This window comes from Ranitomeya imitator, chromosome 2 (assembly GCF_032444005.1).
Source record: "Ranitomeya imitator isolate aRanImi1 chromosome 2, aRanImi1.pri, whole genome shotgun sequence".
NCBI classification, from domain to species: domain Eukaryota; kingdom Metazoa; phylum Chordata; class Amphibia; order Anura; family Dendrobatidae; genus Ranitomeya; species Ranitomeya imitator.
In genome coordinates, this window is record NC_091283.1 from 431869304 (window position 1) to 431895635 (window position 26332).

Consider the following 26332-nt stretch of genomic DNA (forward strand, 5'->3'; position numbering starts at 1 on the left):
GACACTATTACAGAATGGGGGACATTATTATAAGAAGCGGCCAGGATCGGGGACACTATTACAGAATGGGGGACATTATTATAAGAAGTGGCCAGGATCGGGGACACTATTACAGAATGGGGGACATTAGAAGCGTCCAGGATCGGGGACACTATTATAGAATGGGGGACATTATTATAAAAATTGGCCAGGATCGGGGACACTATTACAGAATGGGGGACATTATTATAAGAAGCGGCCGGGATCGGGGACACTATTACAGAATGGGGGACATTATTATAAGAAGCGGCCAGGATCGGGGACACTATTACAGAATGGGGGACATTATTATAAGAAGTGGCCAGGATCGGGGACACTATTACAGAATGGGGGACATTATTATAAGAAGCGGCCAGGATCGGGGACACTATTACAGAATTGGGGACATTATTATAAGAAGCGGCCATGATCGCGGACACTATTACAGAATGTGGGACATTAGAAGAGAAGAGGCCAGGATCGGGGACACTATTACAGAATGGGGGACATTAGAAGCGGCCAGGATCGGGGACACTATTACAGAATTGGGGACATTAGAAGCGGCCATGATCGGGGACACTATTACAGAATGTGGGACATTAGAAGCGGCCAGGATCTGAGACACTATTACAGAATGGGGGACATTAGAAGCAGCCATGATCGGGGACACTATTACAGAATGGGGGACATTAGAAGCGGCCAGGATCGGGGACACTACTACAGAATGGGGGACATTAGAAGCGGCCAGGATCGAGGACACTATTACAGAATGGGGGACACTGTTACATGGGGAGGTAACAAGTATGTCTTCACAGGATTTAGAATGCTACAAGGGCTCATACATTGGATGAACATGCAAGTAGGTTCCCAGGTCCAAATATTACATCAGGGCTCATTGGACTCTACTTACACAACTGCCCGGCACAATGGGTGGCCAGGAGTGACACTGTAAAGAAAATGAGCAAAAGCAATAATTTCCTCTTTGTATTTTTTAATCGTTGATTTGGACTCGAAGAAGCTGAACATCCACCAGTGAAAATGTCATCACATTCTGGTGATATTAGAAAATGTTACTAAATGGAAGAAACAATAGGCAGCCTACTTTCATACAAGGTTCTTAGATGTTTAGATAACGAATGGTAAATAATATAATGTTAAAATAATCTACATAACATATCTACCAAACACGATTGTAACCCTAGATGAAACAACATGCGTCAATTCATGAAGATCTAGTGACATCTCTATACGGATCAGTGATGTCACAGGTTGACCCCAATACAATCCATGCATAGTCAGAACTTCTAGATGAACTACAAAGGATAAAGATCCTAAAAATATACTATTAAATGCAAATGGGCTTCTCTAATAAGGATTTCACAGCTGTCACCATATTTGTAAGAATCCTATATCGATAGATTACCCCAAATTATAAACCGGCCATAATCCTCCCACAGTATGAAGGTGTCTAACAGCCCAGGAAAGCAGTACAGAAACCTGAACTGATACTTCTGAGCAATCTCTCAGAGAAATTTACAGTGAAACAGAAAAACAAAGTTCTACTAAGTGAAAGGATCAGAAATGTAAGAAACTGCCAGGAAAAGGGAGTAAAGTGAGGAGTTACCTTTTACTTTCAATTCTCGCCTCACAGACCACTGACCTCGGCCTCATATAATGTTTTGTATCCAGCTAAGGTTTGTATCTATCAGTTCTGAAAAAGATTTGCAAAAAGCAATTTTGAGTTTCGAATAGATACAAAGAAAGGAGAAAAGAAAAAAAATGCTAAAACTGCAACTTTTGTTTTTGTTTCTGAGGACCAGATAATTATTTTCCATGGTACCTGGGGAAGTTTATTAGTAGTGATGAGTGAGTATACTCGTTACTCGAGATTTCTCGAGCTTGCTCGGGGGTCCTCCGAGTTTTTTTTTTGTTACTCGGAGATTTAGTTTTCGTTGACGCAGCTGCATGATTTACATCTGTTAGCCAGCATAAGTACACGTGGGGGTTGCCTGGTTGCTAGGGAATCCCCACATGTACTTATGCTGGCACATGTGGGGGTTGCCTGGTTGCTAGGGAATCCCCACATGTACTTTTGCTGGCTAACAGATGTAAATCATTCAGCTGCGGCGATGAAAACTAAATCTCCGAGCACTAAAAATACTCGGAGGACACCCAAGCATGCTCGAGAAATCTCGAGTAACGAGTATACTTGTTCATCACTATTTATGAGTCCAAAGAAGTATACAAATGTTGACAATGGGAACCAACTAGCATTTGTCATTCTAGTGGCTATGCTTTTTTGGACTCTTCATCAGCCCCAACTAGCATGAAAATTGTCATAAACCACAACAGAAACACATTAAGTCGTGCAAAAAAAAATAACATTATATAGATCAAAAGTACCATCATCATCATCACAGCTTGTGGCAGAACCATGCAGACAGTATAGAATTCATCTCTATTATCGTCGAAGACTTCCTCAACGCAACCAAGAATCTGACACTGGGTGGGTGGAGTACAGTGGTCACCAAGAAGCTGTAAGACTCCAACTCCCTACGTGCCATTTGCCAACAGATCATGTAAGAGTTGCAGTTCACTAAAGGTAGACAGCTTGAAGACCACTGGCTGAGGGCAGGTGCACACAACATCTTTTTCAGGCAGATTCCGCTTGGAGTCTACCTGAAAAAGCACCCTAAAAGCGCTAGGAAAAAAGAACCTAATACACAGCCATGTAAAAACTAGATCTCATGTCACTTCTTTAAATGCTTTGAGGTTCAAAGAATCTTGTGACTTCCACTAGGGAGCTGCCCGCTAATATTACGGATTCATAGCCGCCGGCTATGTAGCCGCCACAAGAACAAGGCTGTATAGATTCATAGCCTAGCCGCCACAAGAACAATGGCGGTATAGATTCATAGCCAAGCCTCCACAAGAACAATGGCGGTATAGATTCATAGCCTAGCCGCCACAAGAACAATGGTGGTATAGATTCATAGCCTAGCCGCCACAAGACCAATGGCAAAGCTACAGGGAAATAACCACCGGTGTTTTCCTGAAGTGGCTTCTGGGAAAACTCAGCGACTGCTGTGGCATCCAAAAGACGATGTGTGAACAGACCCATAGAGTGCAAACTGTGTGACTAAATAAAAATGGGGTTTTCTGACTTTTTGTAGAGAAACGTTTCTCATGTTATAATGAATAGTTCTGCAATTTTCTAAAATATATCACATATAGGTGTACGAGTAACTCTTTTTATTATATTTTAGGTTACGTCCGTATTTACTCAGATCCAATCGGGTCAATTTTGCTAATCACACTCTGATCAGAGTTTGATCAAAGTTTGATCCAATCTTCTCGGATGAGGAGAAGATGGTAAAAATAAATGTCTAATTCTGTTATATATCTGAAAATATGATTGCACTCAGATGTTATACGAGTGTAGTGTGATTTTTTTTTTTTCCCACAGACTCATTGTTTTGCATTGCTGAGTGCGATCTGATTATTGGATCCAACCAGAGAATTCTGCAAATTTTTGCTTAGGAGAGACGCTGTCCAAAAATAAAAAAATCAGACATGTGCATGGCACATATATTAAATTGGTCCGAGTGCGATTCGATGTTTTGCCGGATCGCACTCAGACCGACTATACGGTCGTCTGCACGGGTCCTTACAGTAGAGATAGAATGGTGGTTGCAGTTTGCTTAGATAGTTGGCAAAGGAAATAGTAAAGCTGTGAACCGATCGCTCATAATATATATATACAGCTCTGACAAAAATTAAGAGACCACTGCAACAAAACCCTGTCATGGGCAGCCCAATCTCCAGACCTGAACCCCACTGAAAATGTATTAAAGAGGATGATGGATAGTCACAAGCCATCAAACAAAGAACTGCTTAAATGTTTGCGCCAGAAGCAGTGTGAAAGACTGGTGGAAAGCATGCCAAGACGCATGAAAGCTGTGATTAAATATCATGGTTATTCCACAAAATATTGATTTCTGAACTCTTCTGAGTTAAAAGATTAGTAAGCTTGTCTTGCCTTCTCCCTAACAGTAGATGTTGGTGGCAAAAAGGATCAGGCAGTTAGATGTTTAACTTGCCCCATATTTTTGTTCTCATGAGACATAAGCCACTACTGCCAGAGATGTCAGCATAGCAGAGCGTGTATGAGGGGAACAGATGCCAAATTAAGTATCCTGTGTAAGCAGTAGTGATGAGCGACTGTGCTTGGATAAGGTGTTATTGAACATGCTCGTGAGCTAGCCGAGTGACTTCATCATGCTCGAAAAATATGTTCAGAGTCCCTGCGGCTGCATGTCTCATGGCTGTTCGACAGTCGGAACACATGCAGAGATTACCTGTTTGTTAGACATGTTAGTGAGACATGCAGCTGTGGGGACTCTAACATATTATTCGAGTACGCCGAAGAGACTCGGTTAGCACCCAAGAATGCTCGGATAACACCTTAATCCGAGCACATTCGCTCATCATCACTAATAGGCAGCTTTACATACTGCGATTCCTTATTCGAGACCAGTCTTATGCTAAACATAATTAGAGAGAAGTCCTCTATTTCCAGGTTTGACCCAAAACAGTATGGTTTCAATGACTTTATTTAACCTTTTTCGGATATTATTGATATGTTTAACATAATATTATTACTGTGCTAGGAGTTCTTATACATTTACCCCCACTGTATTGTACATGATCTAAGACAGAGCAACATCCTTTGAGATACTTCTGGATTTCTTCACACAACCATTGACTGCTCCACTATGATGGCATCAGATATATCCTCCAGTATCTCATATATCAGAGTAGGTGACGTCATTTATCCTATAAGGACATTATTATTTAAATGCACTTTGCTTTTTATTTACTTAGTTACAGCAGGGTTTTTGCTCATTTTTTCTCTTGTAGGTTTTATATGTTTTATGGACAATGTGAACATGCGTATATGTGCAGCATGTATAACAACTCAAGTCAAGCTCAATTTTTGTGTTTTATCCTATAAGGGCAGTAGACTTACATACAATATAATAGATGCCCAGCCTGGGTCCTGCATGGACTATAGAGTCCTTTATAACAGGAGGATGAGACATTCATATGACAGCCATGAGATGTGCAGACAAGTTTTGCACTGCTATACTGTCTTGTAATCAGATGTTACTTATCTCTGTAGAAATCATCAAGGGGAAGAATATGAAACCACCAGACATTGAGGTTTATTGTAAACACAGTGACCTAATTTAAGGCTGTAATGCAGTTGTGCACCAAGACAAACAACCCGAGAGCATCCTGTTAGGAGGGAGAGAAGGAGAAGTAGAGCAGACAACTGTACTACTGCATCTCCTGGTGGACATGGACCAGAGGTCTTCTCTTGCTGACTACTTTGCTGCTCTTCACTCCCTGACCGGTCTATGCACAATGAACATGATCTTTATTATCACCACTTTATTCTGTGAACTTCTTGGTAGACTGCAACACAAGCTAATAGGGATTCTAGAAGAATTTGCTGGAGGCAAAGTCTTCTCTTCGACACATATGGACACGAGCAAGGAGCCAGATTTGTGAACTAGTGGAGGATCTTAGATAGAAATGGGTAAATTAAGCCTAATCCCTGAAAAAGGGAAGCTTCTCTCACTCCTTCATACTTTGGGTCATAACTTCTCACCATGTTAAAGATTTCTTCTTGCTGTCAGTGAATGTTTACCTTCAGAGGCAGCAAACTGGTACAAAGCTCGTCATTCTGCTTTCAGCTGAAAAACGGATACAGTCGCATCCAGTCTAAACACCACTGTAATATAAGGCTCTTTGTTTGTGTTTCTCTTTTTGGGGAGGGGGGGTAAATGATGGACACCATAATAGAAACCAGATGGACTTCATTATAGTCATTTGGCTTTGCTACTATCCCTCATGTAAAGATTTGTCCTCTGCATGAGTCTCATTTTTCTCCTCAAAACAGAATGGCCTAAGTGCTCTTGCTGATAACTGTATTAACAGTCCGAGAGCAATCCGACAAACTCTCAGATCACATTCAGACCAATCTTATTCTATGAGATCAAGTTGGTTGGAGGAATAAAAAACACAGCATGCCAATTTTTATTCGTAAATCAGATCGCACTCGGCCATGCAGGTGAATAGGTCAGTGCAAAAAGAAAAAATGTGAACCGCGCATGGATGACATCAAGGTGCAAGTCTTATTTCCACGCACTGACACAATGGAGAAGATGGAGACATTTTTTTCTCCATATTCTCCTCATCCGAGAAAATCGGATCACACTATGGTCACAGTCTGATTAAAGTGTGATTAGCATAATTAACGCTACTCAAAACTAATTTTAAAGCACCCGAGCATGCATAACACCGCATCCCAGCATGTTCACTCAACCACAAGACAGATTTCATCACCTAAGGTATCATTTTAATCAGTATAATGGACCGACCTGACACTTTCTGTAGGAATCAGTATAACGGACCGACCTGACACTTTCTGTAGGAATCAGTATAACGGACCGACCTGACACTGTCTGTAGGTTACTGTGCACAATCCTGCTGAAAATTCAGATCTGTAATGGGCTTTCTTGCTCTAATTGTATTATTGGCATGCATCAGTTTTTGGGTGCAGGTTAGTAACCAAAATGCTTTAGCTATTGCTACTGGAGCAACTACCTCCTCCAAGAAAAGTTCCTCTATAAAGCGTGTCTTCAGTTCACATTAGGTTCTTGCAGCATTTTTGTTCTGCAGTGTTGTCAGGAAAAACGCTGCCTAAAATGCGCTGTGTTTTTTCCATGTGTTTTTACACACAAAACACGGAAAGAATTGACAAACTGCAGGTTTCAAAAAAATGTCCAGCCACTCAAAAAAAAAGCAGGGAAAATAAAAGGATGTGCGTGAAATTTTTGAAATCTCATTCACTTTGCTGGTACTGGTACTATTCACACTGTCAGTATTTGGTCAGTATTTTACCTCAGTATTTGTAAGCCAAAACCAGGAGTGGAACAAATAGAGGAAAAGTATAATAGAAACATATGCACCACTTCTGCATTTATCACCCACTCCTGGTTTTGGCTTACAAATACTGAGGTAAAAAAACTGACCAAATATTGAACGTGTGAACGTGGCCTAAAATGGAATGTTTTTGCTGCACAATAAAAATGCAGCCCAAAAAAATTGCAAAATTGCCATGTGTGAGCCTATCCTTATACTGCTGAGTAAGGGGACTGACTGATCCTCCTGAGATCCGCTATTGTCACCTTACAGGACAATAAAATACGCTGCGGACTGATTACACCTGTTATTTCCTGCTCTGTGCATTTCCTATCAAGAGATCTGATTAGCAGAATGCCAGCCCACGCTCATGTAATATCGTGCTGCACATACCAGAAAGCGGGGAAGTGAGAAAGGTGGACTTTCCCTGCTACATACAAGACATTCATGCTGCACCCTGAGTCTTTGAAGTGTGTGCTGTCAAACTTCTTCCCCCAAAACCCAAATGAGGGGGTGCAAAAGGTTAGTGGTTTGGAGACCAGAGGGATTTTTTTTAATCATTACAGCTACACAACAAACCTCATTGTTTATCCTTCAAAGAGTGGAATTTAGAAATATTGCGATCACATAGAACTAATTGTCATAAATATATAATGAGTTACAGACTATCCATTACTGTAATATTTGCGGCAACCTCCCCACTTTTGTAGTAATGGGGGCAGGCAGACCACACGACACAGTATGATTTTACCTTCTCCAACCGCTCGCTTGTGAATGACACCATAAAGGTGTGAAGAAGTGCTAAATTACTGCAGAGTCAATCATGGCAGACAGGTACTTCCTCAAGGGGAAGAATATGCCATTCATACTGTATTACTTGCATGTAGCCTCCATGCATAGTGCCAGGTAGAGGTCAGGCAATGGATGACAGGCACCCTAGTCTCCTCTGAGTATACAGACCCATATAATGGGGTGGGGGCAAAAAACAACAAAATGCTAGAAAAAGATCCCACATCTCTAATGCTGATGCTACCCTATACATAAAAGATGACATCTCAAAGAGCCCTGAATGAGGCGTTACCAGTGTGAGACATGTAGATCAGGAGATCAGACTGCAAGTTATTACCTGTCTCACACTGGTAACTCCTCCTTTCATTTAAAATGAGCTCTGGAGGCAGATTCTCAGGGAGATCTACGTCCGGCCCCATAGATCTCAACAGCTCATTTACATATTCAGAAAAAAACATGGATTTCTCTGGAATAAAACATCAGATCGCAGATATCAAGATATCATTTTATTCAGCTTCCTATGACCTACATGCCCATATAGATGGTTATGAAGGGTGATCCTACTGTCCTATTTCTTTTAAGTCCATTCACGTTAGCAGTGAGTGTGATTGAACCTGTACATTATAAGAACATGTCCACACATTGCATCGAAGTGTGTGCCCTTGATAAAGCCAGAACTGTGTCAACTTAAAGCAGTTTCCTAATTAAGCAGCAGCCACCATAACCCAATTTCACCGCTTTATTTGGAAGCAGCATGTGAACGGAGCCTAAATTGTACCTAAACAATTCCCAGATCTAACCCCTAAGATGTCACTGGTCCCACCTGTCCCTATAGTTACATTCTTGCACCTTAACTTTCTAAGTTCTGCACTTTTCTCATGAATTTTCTAAATCTCGGTAAGAAAACAACAATCTGTACTGTCGAGTAGGGTTGAGTGAAACGGATCGTTCATTTTCAAAAGTCGCCGACTTTTGGCAAAGTCGGGTTTCATGAAACCCGACCCGATCCCTGTGTGGGGTCGGCCATGCGGTACGCGACGGAGGGGCGTGGGCAGAGTGATGACATAGGTCTTAGGGGCGTGGACGCCTATCGCCATGATGTCGCTCGTGCGCTGTAGCGATTTGCACTGTGTAACACCAGCTTTTCAGTTCAGGGACGGACGGAGGGGAGAGAGAGAGAGAGAGGGAGAGAGAGAGAGAGAGAGAGAGAGAGAGAGAGAGAGAGAAAAAAAAAAAATCCCATTGCCTTTGCATTGGGTTTCGTGTTTCGGTCGATCCTCGACTTTTCGCCATAATCGGCCGATTTCACTCGACTCGACTTTTGAGATAGTCGGGTTTCGCGAAACCCGGCTCGACCCTAAAAAAGTCAAGGTCGCTCAACCCTACTGTCGAGTAGAAGAACACTGTTCCCAGGTTAAAAGCTGGACGTCCACACATGGGAAACATGACTGTTCCATTTTGCAATGCTTTGAGTCATTGACTCTAATTGAGTCTTTGTTTCTCATGGTAAAAAGAGCTGTAACAGCTGCAGAGGGGCTCCGCTGGTGGCGTGGGGAATCCTGTGTTCTGCTTGGCTACACTTTATCTACGTATCCTGTTTTCAAGCAAATGTGGCCAAAACAGGTAGCTGGTGCTGCGTTATCAGCCCATGGAAGGTTCCCCCTGGTCAAACTGTCCACCCATCACTGATAGACATATAGCCAGGGCTTCTACACACACATGAAGGTGGGGAGGGGTGAGAAAAGGTGAACTGGCCAACGCTAACAGATGAAATATCTTGTTTTTTAATTCCTTCCTGTTGTAGTTCGTCACCAGAGTGGTCCATAAAACAGGAAAAATCACTCCTCTACTCCGATCTGTGAGTCCTCATTGACCCCGGGCTGGGGGACATGATTGTACGTAGAAGCCAACAGTTGAACAGTAGATTATCTAAGGCTGATTTCCCATTTATCGTAAGTGGTAGGAAAGCGCACCTATTAAAGGGAGTTTGTCACCAGGTTTTTGCTATATAATCTGAGAGCGGCATGATGTAGGGTCTGAGACGCTGATTCCAGTGATATGTCATTTACTGAGTTGTGTTTTGCTATTTCAGTACAATCAGTCTTTTATCAGCAGGAGATTATCACTTCAGGACTAGGTATCTTGTGCCTTCTAGTCCAGCCATACCCCAAGCACTGAGGGGTGGAGCTGCATATTCATCACTGTAATAGCCGGCACCACGTGACCGCTCATACAGGAGAAGCTGTGGCGAGGAGAAGAAGCAGTGAGGGAGCCGGGTAAGTATTTTATTAACAGCGGGGGGTGGAGGGGGGGGGGGGCGCACAGGGTGTGGGAGGGGGTTGGGGACAGGGATCTTGTTTTTAAACACAAAAAAAAAAAAGATTTTTCATATCTTCTCTCCAGCGAACGCTGCTGGAGAGAAGAAATGAATGGCGGCTTCAGCACCAGATGCAGGGGACAGCGCTTAACTGTAGCGCTGTCTCCTGCACGGTGCATGTGGTACCCAGTCGGCACACGGGTGGCACACGGATGCCGCACGTGTGCCACACTGATGTGCCACGGGAGCAAATGGACACACGGACACGGATAATTCCGGTACCGATTTTTCCAGTACCGGAATTATCTGGACGTGCGAGACTGGCCTTACAGAGACATCAAGTTACAAAAGTTAGCGCGGTTTTGGCAAGGGAGTCTATGAATGTAACTGTAGACCTGCAAATATGATGCAAAAACCTCATTTATAAAGTCACTAGAGCTACACTGTGTTGATGCATGTAACAGCTGATAATCATAAGGCTAAGTTCACACTGGGCGTTTTTGCTGCTTTTTTTGTTTGTTTGTTTTTTATGCTAATTTTCAGCTGCATTTTACAGCACCAGTAAAACCTATGAGATTTCAGAAATCTCATGCACACACATTGGTTTTTTTGTCATCAGTATTTTGTGATTTATATGGTTTTTTGGACATAGAGCATGTCACTTCCTTCAGTGTTTCTTCAGCTCTTTTCACCCATTGACTTGAATAGGTGGTGAAAAAGTGCTGGAAAAACGCACCCAAAATGCAGGTAGCGTGTTTTTTTGTGCCAAAACCTGATTCTATAGAATAGGACTCTTTTTTTCAACACTAAAGCACAAGAGATAAATCTAGCATACCAAGACCGCAGCAAAAACGTCACAACAAATGCAAGGAAAACCAAGGAAAACATGATTTTTTTTCTGCAGCTTCTTTCCTGCCAAGAGATTAAAAACGCGCTTAGAAAAACACGTAGTGTGAACATACCCTAAGTCACTAAAAATAGACATGTTTTTGATCGCAACCTTATAGCTCTGCTACTTTTTAAAGCCACGTTCACATGGTGCTGTTTTTTCAAAAGTGTCTGAATTTCTTCAATGTATCAAGAACTGCAGGTTCTCTCAGTCCACCATGGCTTTGACATTATTTGTGATGGTGGTGAAGCTGCAGAAAGGCATCATTATAAATGCATGTTGGCACACATGGACCACGATCAGCAGGATTCTAACACGTTCCGCCATTAACTTCTTCCTGGTCTCCTGTCTAAGTAGCTATTTATATCAAGGAATTGTATGGAGACCCTCAGGCTAAACATAACCCAGTCACCACTCCTAAATAAGAACAGAGTCAGTGCCAGCAGGCGGCACGCTCTCTGCACCGGCCGCCATCTCTACAGGTTTAGACAGATCTCCACTAACCTATTGTATGGAGGAGAATTCACATTTCATCAGTAAATATTCGTTATATCCAGTCTAGTAACTATGGAAAGACTGCGAACATCTACTGGAATGGAAGGCAGGGTAGTAACTACAATAGCATGGCTGTTATACCTCGGCCCTAAAACCTAGGAGGGTCCAAAAGGTTCCTTTGGCCCCCATGAGAATACCAATACCATAAAAGACCTGTGATAGCTGGAGATTTTGCATTGAGCTTCATGTTATCCCACTGGAGGAATTGTTTAGCTTTGGATAGAACTACAATACAAAAGGGGTTACCGGATAAAGCTAGTCCCGATAGGCAGAAATGATCACCATGAGCCCGCAGTTTCTCAATGCAAATTCAATCTGGTGTGTCCTCTATTGTATCTGGTCCGTTTTCGCTAATGATCCATGGGAATAATACCTTCCTAGATAATGCGACCTATTAGAGTTAGCTATGGATTGTTTAACGAGCCGTGCAACATGACCAATGTTATTAGCTAAGCCAGTGCCCATCTGAAGAAAGGTGTTTTGTGATACTTGCCCCTCATCAGTACATATTTCACCAGGGCCGGACTGGCCATCTGGCAATTCTGGCAGATTCCGGAAGGGCTGGTCTGGTCATGGGCTGCCTTGTCTGCTACGTTGTTAACAGAATTGGTGTTCTCAAGACACCCATACTGTTAAACAGGTACGGACTGGGGCTTAAATTCAGTCCTGGCATTTGAAGTCACACAGGCCCATGTTGTCCCCGTCCCCAAGCACCAGATGGGATATATTACTAATATTACCCTGGATGGAGGAAAGCAAGATTTACTACAAGTCCAATATTTCTAATGATACCCGTGGCCTGCTGGGGTAAGTGACGGAGTCAGCGACTTTGTGCTCCGTCACATCTCTTAACAGTATGGGCATCTGAGAAGACAGATTCTGTTAACAACATAGCAGACAAGGCAGCCCATGACCAGACAGGCCCTTCTGGCATTTGCCTGAATTGCCAGATGGACAGTCTGACCCTGCTGTTAAGGGTTGTGACAGAGCACAAAGTCGCTGACTCCGTCACTTACCCCAGCAGGCCACGGTATCATTAGAAATATTGGTCTTGTACTAAATCTTGCTTTCCTCCATCCAGGGTAATATTAGTAATACACCCCATCTGGTGCTTGGGAGTGGGGACAGCATGGGTCTGTGTGATTTCAAATGCCAGGACTGAATTTCAACCCAAGTCTGTACCTGCATAGCAGGGTTTCATTGACTGACTGAAATGGCTCTCATTAACAAGAACAATTGTGTATGGGGTTTTATTGTAAAAAAAACCCCACATGTAAATTAGCTCCCACATAAGGAAAGGTATGGCTATGTGCAAGCTTGGACTGGCTAACAGGAGGACCGGAGAATCCTCTGGTGCACCTCTTATATCAGCAGTACTTGGCACAAAATACTTGAATCACTATGTACAGACAAAGACGACATCTTACCCATTTAACAATCCATTTAACAATCCATAGTCTCCATAGTTTCTGAATTAACAAAAGACTGATTGTGTGCGCAGCAATGTCGTTTTGACATTGCTGTGCACTATGTTTATTTCTTGTGGCGGTTTTACTGTGCTTTGCACAGACTCGTTACATTGTGTCCACATACCATAAGGGTTCATTCACATGTCAATTTCTTTCACGTATGAGAAAACTGGACCGAGTTACATCAGGGATTTTTATCAGTGTCATCCGAGTTTAATCAGTTTTTCTCATGTTGGTGAAAAAAAAAGTTTCTCCACCTTCTCCTATCTAAAAGTCAGTGAAAATTAAACTGCACTTAAATGGCATCTGCGTTTTTTCCTATTTTTTGATGGACCCATAGACTTGCATTGCTGATATTGATCCAACACTGGGATCAAAATCGGACACAATTCCATGATTTTGTGCGAAGCATAGAAATCACAGACATGAAAATGACCCCATTCCCTAGTAGACTAGGGTCACTTGATTGTTTGTTCGCACATTGCGTTTTTGCTGCATCTTTTTCTGCATTCAAAATCTGCTCTCTTGTCAGTAAAGAAACTGCATACAAAAAGCAGGTTTTGCTGAATTTTTGCTGCATATTTGTTGTGTTTTTGTTACATTTTTTTGTCTTTTGTGCATGCTGCTAAAGTTTAGGGCCCCCCAAAAAGCATGATGCAACTTCCTTAGGTTTTTGCACCAAAAGTTCAGGAAAAACGAATACCTGCGTTTTTTGCTGCGGTTTTGCACTTACTCATTGCTTCCTATGGGTGAAAAAACGCTGCAAAAATGCTGAAAGAATTGACATGCTGCAGTTTTCAAAAACACAGCGGTTTTCCAAATTAGTCAGAAAGAAAAAAACCAATGCGTGTGCATGAGATTTCTGAAAGAAAAGCAAAGACTTTGCTTGTACTGTAAAACGCAGCTTGAAATTTGCAACGCACCAAAAACGCAACATGTGAACGTAGCCTTATATTGGTAATATCAGCTCACAATGCACCTAATGTGTATGATGCACCCAGAGAGCACCAGTGTCCCGGGGATGTCTGCACTCAATGAGTGGCTGTAAGAGTTAATGGTGGTGGTGGGAGAAGAGCTTCGCTCACTACTGAACTCGCAGGGCAGATGAACTCCGGCATACTCTGAGAGTTTGTTAGCAGCTGTTTACAGAGGGAAACCCAGTTACTCTGCTTCTAATCCATTCATGCTTCATTTTTTCCACCCTTCACGGCCACTGACAAGACTATCTTTAGGAGACCCAACATGTTTGGAAGAGAGATCACGGAAAGAAGACGTCCTTATGCCAGGTTGGCATTCCCTCTGGTGTGGAAAATTAGGAGGTTCTCCTGAGACCCCTTCTTCCACCCTCCCCCTGAAATGAAAGCCTCACTCTTCTTCCAGAAATCACAGAAGCCAAGCACAACAAACAAAAAGCGGCTTTCCCCAACCCTCCGGAGAAGCCCATCTCGCACTTTTACAATGGTTTCCATAGAACTTGTTTTGCTATCATAACAAAATCAGTATATCCAGGCGCTGTGGAGCACACTGTTTTGTCAAGACAATCCGTTTCCTGGTTTGTCAGGGTGCCAGGGCATTTTTGTGTGGGTGCCACAGACGGGGGACTCCCTGGATACAGTTTCATCTGCCATAGCAAACGCTCATCACTGTCATATTTCATCTCCAGGAAGAGTCACTCCATGGGTGAGGTAAATGGGATCCATTTCAATTTAACACTCTGTGTCCAGACATAAAATCTGCCCTATCCTGCAGTAGAGTTATAGGCGAACACACATGCAAACACATCAAAGAGAGATGCCCTTATAACGCACGAGAAATAAACCAAAGAAGCCCCAAAAGACAGCCTTTATAAAGAGCTCTTATTGGGTATCTTTTTACTTTTGCTTCATTTTGGGGCAAGTTCAATTTTGAACATCATATTCCAGAAATTTTCACTATATATTCTACAGAAATTATTCAGTTTTTATTGTAATTTCCATATATTATATTATTAGCTTTCCTTATGCCCTAATAGTGAAATCATTTGGGAAGTGGGTCTTAAAAGCTGGAATTAAATGCTGCTGCCGACGAGCTTCAGGGGAAATGTGAACCCAGAGAGATCATCTATATAACTTCTGCAGCAGCTCTCCTGTTTGTCTGGGTTGACACAAGCAGTAGTGTGCCAAATGGCAATACTAAACTTGTTTTATCACAAATTAACAGTTTTTATGCCCAGTTATTGAATGTGTGATTATATACAGATACGATTGATGATCTGGCCAATAACCACATCAGCCGCAATGCACACTACTGGCATTCTGAATCTACTCTAAGACCACACTTTAAATTAGAACCGATTTCAGGAAAAGAAAACAGAAAAAGGATTTTGATTTTTGATTAAACAAAAAAGCTAATTGAACTGACCATTATAATAAAAATGCATAAAAGTATCAAATTCATATATAGATTGTATCTCAAAGCTGGTAGAGATGGGAGAATCGATTCATCGAACGAAGGTCCATCGGCCAGATCAGTAATCTATGACCATTGGACGGTAGCCCTGCAAATCTCTTTTCTTCCAAGCTCTTCTTTTGATTCACTGGGCTGGTATGACGATGTGTGTGTCATGCCACCCTCATGATTTTGCGTGAACCTGGGTAATCAAAAGAAAAGCAAGAAATGCCAACAGTAAGGATGATGGACAGGAGTTCTGTAAGTCAAATCTCTGTATCAAATCTCTACAAACTGGTGTCTAAAGGTGGAAACATGAATGTATTTCAGAAAATAATCTGTTGTTTAGATAATAAAAACATTTTATACATATATATATGTATACAGTACAGACCAAAAGTTTGGACACACCTTCTCATTTAAAGATTTTTCTGTATTTTCATGACTACGAAAATTGTACATTCACACTGAAGGCATCAAAACTATGAATTAACACATGTGGAATTATATACTTAACAAAAGTGTGTGAAACAACTGAAAATATGTCCTAGGGCAGTCCCACATGTCCAGATAATTCCGGTACCGGAAAAATCGGTACCGGAATTATCCGTGTCCGTGTGCCGGTGCGTTTCTGTGGCACATCAGTGTGGCACACGTGCGGCATTGGTGACTTGCATTGACTTGCATTGGCGATTTTGATCTGAGTGGAGGAGGCTTGGAGGCCTCTGTCTACTAGGCAGTTGTAATACCAGAGAACAAGGGATGTCTCCTGCCTTTACTGCCCGTCTGACCAAGTGTCACTGCACACATGGATTGTGAGAATCATTTACATTTTTTGTGGTTAGCATTCTTGTAGTTCCTCCACGTATAAGGCTGAAAGGGTCTACAAATGTGATAAAATGCAAACTATGTGCAGGTCTCTATCTAGCTGTCAGTACTTCTGCTGAAACAAGGTAATGTTTGTCATGTTAGATAAGGCCATTAACTCAGATACATACATAGACATACATGGGCATCAAGGCGAACACAGGCAGAAGATGCCCACGAGCAAAAAGTGTAGAAGGGCGCTTTGTGAAAATTGTTAATTATAGTGCACCCTTTTATGTATCTGTGCAGCTTTGGAGGTGGTAGCGACTCCCTTACTTCGTGGGTCCTTGTGTGGTTGCCTCTATGGGATCTCTGCCCCGGATATCATCCTACCCGGTAAAAGTTGTTGCATCCATCCATAACTATACCAAGTGTACGGACAGGGTGTAATTTTCTAGAATCAAACAAATAGTCCCATATTCATGCCAGACAACTATTTCCTAGCTCTCATACAAGCATCGATATCTGCAACCCAGTTGGCAGCTCTTCCTTTGTGTCTGCCATTTATACAGTGGTCTGTGTGATCTACCGAGGTGCAACCATAGCAGGACATGTTCCCGGTCACGGCGCTTCCTGCACACAGCTATTCCCAGTCAGTCCTAGACATCCTTAATCTGACATTACAGGAGGGCATGAAGCATCGGATAACTCTACGTTCCTCTGTTTTGAGCTGGTTTTTAGATGTTCACATGATGTAATGCTGGAAGCTTGGAAAGGTCTTTATTTCATAGGGTTTCCTCCATAAATAAATACAAGCCATGTTGCTATCTAAGAGAATCCAAGTAATATTACACTTCACTGCCTGGACCAACACACGCGCCAACTAAACTCTGCTCTGCCACAAATACCGAACAGCCAGGAGGTATTGCGTTCTGTTTAACATTTCAGATACTTCTATTCCAGGGGTATTCTAGCCTAAACAAGGTATCAACTATCCACAAAATAAGTAATCATTGTTAGATCACATCCTTACCTAATGCCAGAATGGGGGACTTGTTTCTCATCTTTGCTCCTGGTTCACCGATGACTGCAATAACTGGAGGGGCAGAATGAAGAATCTGGTCGCGCATGCGCCCTGCCGCTCTATCTACGTCAATAGCACTGAAAATGCCATAGGCGCATGCATGACCAGCCACCTCATGCAACCCCTACTGGTCGTAGTTTTGCAGCCTGGGAACAAGTGAAATCATGCCTTCTTTTACAGCTATGTTTCTTACCTCTAGTACCTCTCCTTCAGAAGACAATATTTGAAGGAGAGGTACTAGAGGTTAGACACTTAGAGCTAGGACCTTTCGGGCAAAAATAAGGTATACACCAGTATGCCAACACTTTGCTCAACAGAGGAAACAACGGGTGGTACCCAGGTACAGACTGGGGCTGAAATTCAGCCCTGGCATTTGTAATCACACAGGCCCATGCTATCCCCATTCCCAAGCACCAGATGGGATATGGGATAATACTAATATTACCCTGCATGGAGGAAAGCAAGATTTACTACAAGACCAATATTTCTAACTAGATTGTGGCCCGATTCTAACGCATCGGGTATTCTAGAATATGCATGTCCCCGTAGTATATCGATACTGTGCCCGTCGCTGAATCAGAAACGTGGGATTTCTACGTCCTTTATGACATCATCGTCGCTGTGCCCGTTGCTGATTGGTCGAGGCCTGGTGGCCTCGACCAATCAGAGACGCGGGATGTCTACGTCCTTTATGACATCATCGTCGCTGTGCCGGTCGCTGATTGGTCGAGGCCTGGCGGCCTCGACCAATCAGAGACGCGGGATTTCTACGTCGATGCTGTGCCCGTCGCTGATTGGTCGAGGCCTGGCGGCCTCGACCAATCAGAGACGCGGGATTTCCTGGACAGACAGACAGACAGACAGACGGAAAAACCCTTAGACAATTATATATATAGATGATTCAGTGCCTTGCAAAAGTATTCGGCCCCCTGGAACTTTTCAACCTTTTTCCTCATATCATGCTTCAAACATATAGATACCAAATGTAAATTTTTGGTGAAGAATCAACAACAAATGGAACACAATTGTGAAGTTGAACAAAATTTATTGGTTACTTTAATATTTTTGTGGAAATTCAAAAACTGAAAAGTGGGGCGTGCAATATTATTCGGCCCCTTTACTTTCAGTGCAGCATACTCACTCCAGAAGTTCATTGTGGGTCTCTGAATGATCCAATGTTGTCCTAAATGCCTAATGATGATAAATATAATCCACCTTGTGTGATCAAGTCTCCGCATAAATGCACCTGCTCTGTCATAGCCTCAGGGTTCTGTTTGAAGCACAGGGAGCATCATGAAGACCAAGGAACACAACAGCCAGGTCTGTGATACTGTTGTGGAGAAGTTTAAAGCCGGATTTGGATACAAAATGATTTACAAAACTTTAAACATCCCAAGGAGCACTGTGCAAGCGATCATATTGAAATAGAAGGAGTATCATACCACTGCAAATCTACCAAGACCCGGCCGTTCCTCTAAACTTTCATCTCAAACAAGGAGAAGACTGATCAGCGATGCAGCCAAGAGGCCCATGATCACTCTGGATGAACTGCAGAGATCTACAGCTGAGGTGGGACAGTCTGTCCATAGAACAACAATCAGTCGTATACTGCACAAATCTGGCCTTGAAAAGGTTGAAAAGTTCCAGGGGGACAAATACTTTCGCAAGGCACTGTACCTCCATCACAACTATTAACAGCATAGGTGTCTTGAGAACACCGATTCTGTGAATAACGTAGCAGACATGGTGGCCCACGACCAGACAGGCCCTTCTGGCATTTGCCAGAGTTGCCAAATGGCCAGTCCAGCTCTGGTGGTACCTAACAGAACCTGTAGTAAGTAAATAAATAGTAATACATGTAAATATCATAGATTGCTTAAATTACACTATTTTGATTTAAAAAAAAGCATAAAAGCCATACTACCGCGACAAGATATACCCAATCGGGATTTAACCTAACTCTTGTAGTTCACCTTATTATGTGCCAACAGACCTTAAAATAGAGCATGACTCAGACCTGACTGTTTTGCACCTGCCCGTGGAAAGTTATACAGACAAGATGCAAGGCTCAAAAATGGGGAGCCATATCCCTGTATGTACAAAGTGCAAAAAAGTAGAGCAAAACCAAATAAATGAGCCGGAACACATGTGTAGGTGTGTGTCTGGATCTGAGTTTGATTACGACCTCTTGCCACCAAGCTCAGGAAACATTCAGTGCTCTTTTTGAGGTGTTTCAGGGCACTTCTGCAGTGCCTGAGATAGTTGCTAACGCTTCCCTAAGTTTGGGATGTAACCTCTTTTTCTGGGAGTCTCACAGACTCTACGGGAGAGTTGGCAATTATGATTAGCTATATATATAAATCTGCACTTACGTTGTCCGTGTGCGCCTGTCTGAGCACTTGGCTCTTTCTGGACTGGCAGGAAATTATAGCTAGATTGAGCCCAGCGCACTTTTTCCACTGGTGGCACAGGCTTTCCCCCAAGTTTGAATTGCACCCAATAACCACTAAATTGAGAATTTCATAGTAGACATTTTTCTTAACCTTACTTAGCTTAACACATTTGATGCCAGAGTATAATCGCGGGCAGCCAAGAAAAACAGTCCGGGTCCATCTCCTATGGAACTACGCAGATACATATATATTCTATATGTAGAGCCGGGTGACTGACTTGTACACCCTGTAATTTGTACGAACAGCACATTTTCATATAAACCACAAGCTCCGAGGGTATTAAAACCAGTCTGAAGTGTGAAAAATGTTAAGGGCGTCAACTTGCCAAACTGTTACATTGTTACTGAGCTCATATAAAGAGACGGATAGGAAAAGATGGTGCTAATTGTTGTATTTTCTGGGTACGATTCTGCTTCCCGAAATAAAAGAATATGGTTTAATACCATTCTCCACCTCATTAAACACAAAAAAACGACACGTGGACATGTGGCAGGAATAGGATTAGTAACACAACCCATTTATTACATTGGAAATAGCTAGTCATTTAAAGAGTCACCGTCATTTCCATTTTACTCCATATATCAATAGTACACACAAAAATAAGAAGCTTTGTAATATATCTCATCAGAAAAATCTGCTTCTCTCTCCTCCTGGATTGATCATTTCTGAGATAGGAGATGACAGTTGGTGCTCATAAAGATCTATGGAGAAGTGTAGCTGCCATTGCAGCAGAATGTGTGTCGGCCTCTAGCTCCGCCCCCTCCATAGAACTTTACAAGCACCAACTGTTATCTCTTATCTCAGTAATGAGAACATTTGTTTCACTGAATACAGATTTTAACTATTGAGTGCAAAGACTCCAGGAGGAGAAAGAAGTAGATTTCTATGATCAGATATCTTACAAAGTCGCTTATTTTCATGTGTACTATTGATTCATGAAATGAAAATTATTATAACTGTTACTCTTTAAACAAGTGGCCCAAGTCTGCTGTCACTCCATGCGAATCCTCAAAGCGTGCACACCACGCGCTGTCAGGATTCTCCGTCATCGGCGGCGAGAGTGGGCGGTCATGTGACCAAACGTATGCAATGTGCATACATCCAGTCACATTCCAACTAGATATGTGCAGCCTCGCTCAATATAAATTTATTGGAAATCGCCTACTTGCAGTCACATGATTGCCCGCTCTCGTCAAAGATACCAGAGAATCCTGACAGCTAGTGTTGGGTACACTGTGAGGATGTAGAAGTCTGCAGTTACATAGGGCGACTGCAGACTTTAAGCAAAAGACAGGACAACCCGATGAAAATGTGACTTTTTTTGTGTACCAGAAAAATCATTAAGTGTGAATGAGGTCTTAAGCTAGCAGGATAGTGAGTGCAGCTCTGGAGTAAGTCATATAATGTAGTTCAGGATCAGTACACAATAAGTAATGTAATTTATGTACACAGTGACCCTACCAGCAGAATAGTGAGTGCAGCTCTGGAGTATAATACAGGATGTAACTCAGGATCAGTACAGGATAAGTAATGTAATGCATGTACACAGTGACTGCACCAGCAGAATAGTGAGTGCAGCTCTGGGGTATAATACAGGATGTAACTCAGGATCAGTACAGGATAAGTAATGTAATGTATGTACACAGTGACTCCACCAGCAGAATAGTGAGTGCAGCTCTGGAGTATAATACAGGATGTAACTCAGGGTCAGTACAGGATAAGTAATGTAATGTATGTACACAGTGACTGCACCAGCAGAATAGTGAGTGCAGCTCTGGGGTATAATACAGGATTTAACTCAGGATCAGTACAGGATAAGTAATGTAATGCATGTACACAGTGACTGCACCAGCAGAATAGTGAGTGCAGCTCTGGGGTATAATACAGGATGTAACTCAGGATCAGTACAGGATAAGTAATGTAATGTATGTACACAGTGACTCCACCAGCAGAATAGTGAGTGCAGCTGTGGAGTATAATACAGGATGTAACTCAGGATCAGTACAGGATAAGTAATGTAATGTATGTACACAATGATTCCACCAGCAGAATAGTGAGTGCAGCTCTGAAGTATAAAACAGGATGTAACTCAGGATTAGTACAGGATAAGTAATGTAATGTACGTACACAGTGACTGCACCAGCAGAATAGTGAGTGCAGCTCTGGAGTATAATACAAGATATAACTCAGGATCAGTACAGGATAAGTAATGTAATATATGTACACAGTGACTCCACCAGCAGAATAGTGAGTGCAGCTCCGAAGTATAACACAGGATGTAACTCAGGATCAGTACAGGATAAGTAATGTAATGTATGTGCACAGTGACTGCACCAGCAGAATAGTGAGTGCAGCTCTGGAGTATAATACAGGATATAACTCAGGATCAGTACAGTATAAGTAAGATAATGTATGTACACAGTGACTCCACCAGCAGAATAGTGAGTGCAGCTCTGGAGTATAATACAGGATGTAACTCAGGATCACTACAGGATAAGTAATGTAATGTACTGTATGTACACAGTGACTCTACCAGCAGAATAGTGAGTGCAGCTCTGAAGTATAATACAGGATGTAACTCAGGATCAGTACGGAATAAGTAATGTATGTATGTATACAGTAACTGCACCAGCAGAATAGTGAGTGCAGCTCTGGAGTATAATACAGGATGTAACTCAGGATCAGTATAGGATAAGTAATGTATGTACACAGTGACTGCAATGGCAGAATAGTGAGTGCAGCTCTGGAGTATATTACAGGATGTAACTCAGGATCAGTACAGGATAAGTAAGGTAATGTATGTACACAGTGACTGCACCAGCAGAATAGTGAGTGCAGCTCTGGAGTATAATACATGATGTAACTCAGGATCAGTACAGGATAAGTAATGTAATGTATGTACACAGTGATTCCACCAGCAGAATAGTGAGTGCAGCTCTGAAGTATAATACAGGATGTAAGTCAGGATCAGTACGGAATAAGTAATGTAATGTATGTATGTATACAGTAATTGCACCAGCAGAATAGTGAGCGCAGCTCTGGAGTATAATACAGGATTGCACAGTCTCGTCATCTGCTTGATCACTTTATTAAAGCAAAAAAATCATTCTAGTTCCACCTTCCAAATCCCAATCCCAATCCAAATATCAAACTATGAAAGTAACTAAAGCAGACAACATTTTAAATAAGGTGTGTGACTATGTAGATTTAGGGGCACTCACTCCAGTAGCACTGAAATTCTCACGCAGAAGGGGGTTAGCACACAAATAAGAGGATTGGAAGGTCTCACCCAAGACGACAATTGTGAAATGGTTAAAGATGGTTTGGTAGCAGGAGATCACTGCTAAATTCAGCTTTGGTGGGTTTTCTACACAGGAAATGGCAAATCTGAAGAAAACCTTTAGGCAGTGTACTTAAACCAAACCCAGCTAAAGATGCTGGAACGAAGCTTCCCGCTTGTGCCAGCAATGCAGTGTTTTTGATTTAGTCTTTAGAATATGTTGACATTAAACACTTCCAAGTCTGTGGCGGATCAGATCCGACTTTAGTGGCATCTTTTATAAGTAACCCAAAGGCTCCCAAGGCCTGATACTGTTCAGCTGACCCTGCAATCCTGTCTGCTTGTCTGGAAACGTCAAGACCCACAGTCACCTAATAACCTTCCAAAATTATTAATTGCTGGACTTGTGTAAAAATTTTGGGGGAAAAATAATCAAAGTAATTATTTTACAATGAAAAGTTCTGAGACTTTCTAAAAACCTAATTAACAATGGAGTTTCTTACGGAGGTCAACATTCAGTCATTCAAGACGTACGTAAAATGCACCAAATTCGTTAAGGCACACAGACCCCCAAAAATTAATTGGTCACATTTTTCGGGGTTGTCAAGAGCCAGAATGTGAAATAACATGCGCTGGAATACATTTACGGCGATAGTTTAAACTACTTTCTGGTATAAATTATAGTGTAGGTCCTGACCCAACAACTAAGTCCTCCCTTGTTTTATAAAAGAGGCGGGGCTGGCATAAAAAAGCCAAAATTTTTGCTCAATGATGCGTCACTTCAAAATTAGCCAGTTTTATATATAAATTACATGGATATCTGTGTTGGTGTCAGTGAGTTGGAACATTCATTGATTACATCCAAGCCAGACTGGATAGAGAGTTTGAAGGAATCCAGAGTAGTTAACTACTGTAAAAGAAATCTAGAGTACTTCATGCTAAGCATTGGGGAAAATATTCCCATTAACACACAGCAAATAGAGGTATTAAAAATTGTAAAAAAAAAAAGCAATATAACTAGAATAATTGCATTTTATTTACATAAGGGTATATATGTTCCTTTAAGGTCGTGGTCAGACAAACATATGAAAAATTGTCCAACCATATTGTCATCAGTGTGATATTTTCTGCATCTGTTCTTTACATCCGTGTGACATCCGATTTTATGCAACAGTTTAAAATATTCAAGATCAAATACATTTTCTTTGTTAATAACTGCAATGTTTTGGTAAAAATAAGATGCGATACGGATGATCGGTTTGAGTTCCGAGTTTTTTTTTGCGCACCTGGACTTGAATGGACGAGTCCTAAAGCTACTCCTTTCCTATACATATTAGTGTTAATTAGGCTAAACCTGTTGATTTAAATAGGACCAGCCAATCATACGTGTGAATGGGAGTAGGAAAAAAAATCCATGCATGTGTTGCGGCTGTCTAAGACGCGAGTCATGGAGCCGTTGGGTCTCGAACATATTATTTGAGCACACCGAAGTCACTCGGATAGCACACAAGCAAATTCGTTCATCACTAGTAGTAACACTTTGGGGGTCGCAGGATTTTCTCTCTCTTTTTACACATCCTAAAATCTTGTTTGCTTTTGCAGCTGCTGCCTGACGTTGAGTACTGCTGCTCAGCTTACTTGTAACTAAAATACAGCTTTGCTGTATGTGCAGCAATAGGATTACTCCGCTGTGCTACTATCATCATTAATCCTCATCTGCCATGTGTTTGCCCATGCAGACATCTTATCTACATCTTTTTGTAATATTATACTATTTTGGTGAGTTTTCATTACCTACTTCGTTTTGTCTCCACACGTCAATGTTACACCCTTTATGAACAACCTGAACATTAAATAAGTGAAAAGAGTAGATTATTATGCAGCGCAAATCCAGGAGCTGCAGTCACGTCCCCAGATTCTCACAGGTCGCTGATTCCTAGTGGGAATTTCAAAGTGAAAAAAAAACTCCCCAGTGCGTTAGCGAAAGGACTCCATGGTCATGGATCTAGTACAAGACAGAGAGTCAACGTTGACTGATCCAGAAAGAAGTATTTTTGGGAAAGCTGCTGCGCACAGCGTAAGAGCGGCCAGATGACTGCGGGCCACGGAATACAAACCCAGTTATTATACTACACGCAGCTCCGCGTTATTTATACTCCTCAGATGAAAAGGACTCTTATAATCCGGAGGAATGTTACAGAGCAGACAGGACTTGGGGCCATCAACTATCTTTGAGGCGATCACGTATTTTATTTACTCGCTTAACTGTCTCCATATTGGCAGCCCAAACATTGGCCATGGACACTAAAAGACTGGACGGTAAAGCAGTGGAAAATACTTATCGAGATTTTCACAGAATTTTACCAGACCTATTTAAAATGTTATAGGCAAAAAAAATAAAAGTAGCACAGACAGAGATGATGTCAGGGCAGACGGCGGCATTACTCAGGTACAGGAAGATCATCCAGAAAGTGAAGGTATGGAGACTAAATGCAGACAAATCTCATTTTTTTCCTACCTCCCAGGGAGAGATTTACCTGTTCTTCCCATAGTCGGAGCTATTAATTCATTATATACTTAATTAGCATAAGATAAATTCAGGTTCTGGCAGGACTGAATGCTGATGGGATTTTACACATGTGGACAGAGTGATGTCTACATCTAAAGTACACATTGTACCCATGATAAGACTCTATTGTGTCCGTGTGTACTTGGCCATTTTATTCACTTTAGTTCAACAAAACTGTATTTTTTATCAGTTTTACCTGAACGCCTTCATTACAAAGAACAATAACTAAAAGGGTTATTCCCATGTTATGTATTAAGAAAGTTTGCGATCAACTTGCTTTTTCCAGCTTGTTATGTATTCAGTTTTATTGTTTACTGACCGCTGACAAGTGGACCGGCCACCGCCGTAGACCGTGTGCTGTGCTCACAAGCTCTTTGGCGCTTTAGTTTTCTAAAGCGCCCAGAAAACATTCAAAAGAATGAACATATTATGGAAAAACAACTTCCTGGTCATATTTTCAGTCTTTTGAGCATTTTTTAACCGCTTCAGGTTTCCAAAGTCACCAGACCGTTCTTCAAGCGTTTTCTACTCTGTCGATTCTCTATACTTTACAATACAAGTCAAAGGGAAGGCTAAAAAGACGTCTTTTAAAGCGTTTTTGCTTGAAAAAAAAACAATATCTGTCGACAGCATTGTCATTTTGGCATTGATGTGCATTGTTTTTATTATTTACTGAGGCTTCGTG

The 26332-nt window shown here is 41.9% G+C and overlaps 1 protein-coding gene across 2 annotated transcripts in view; it reads right to left on the reverse strand.

The window, feature by feature from the left end:
* The window catches only part of NFATC2 (nuclear factor of activated T cells 2), a 105346-nt gene that overhangs the window by 9759 nt on the left and 69255 nt on the right, over positions 1-26332 (reverse strand). Inside the window, exon 10 of one of the 2 annotated variants that reach the window (XM_069750892.1) lies at positions 1643-1729. The exons of the other annotated variant lie outside the window; for it this stretch is intronic. Coding sequence (XP_069606993.1) covers positions 1686-1729 — 44 coding nt within the window. The 3' untranslated portion in view covers positions 1643-1685. The remainder of the gene's footprint in view (positions 1-1642; positions 1730-26332) is intronic. 2 annotated transcript variants of the gene reach the window in all.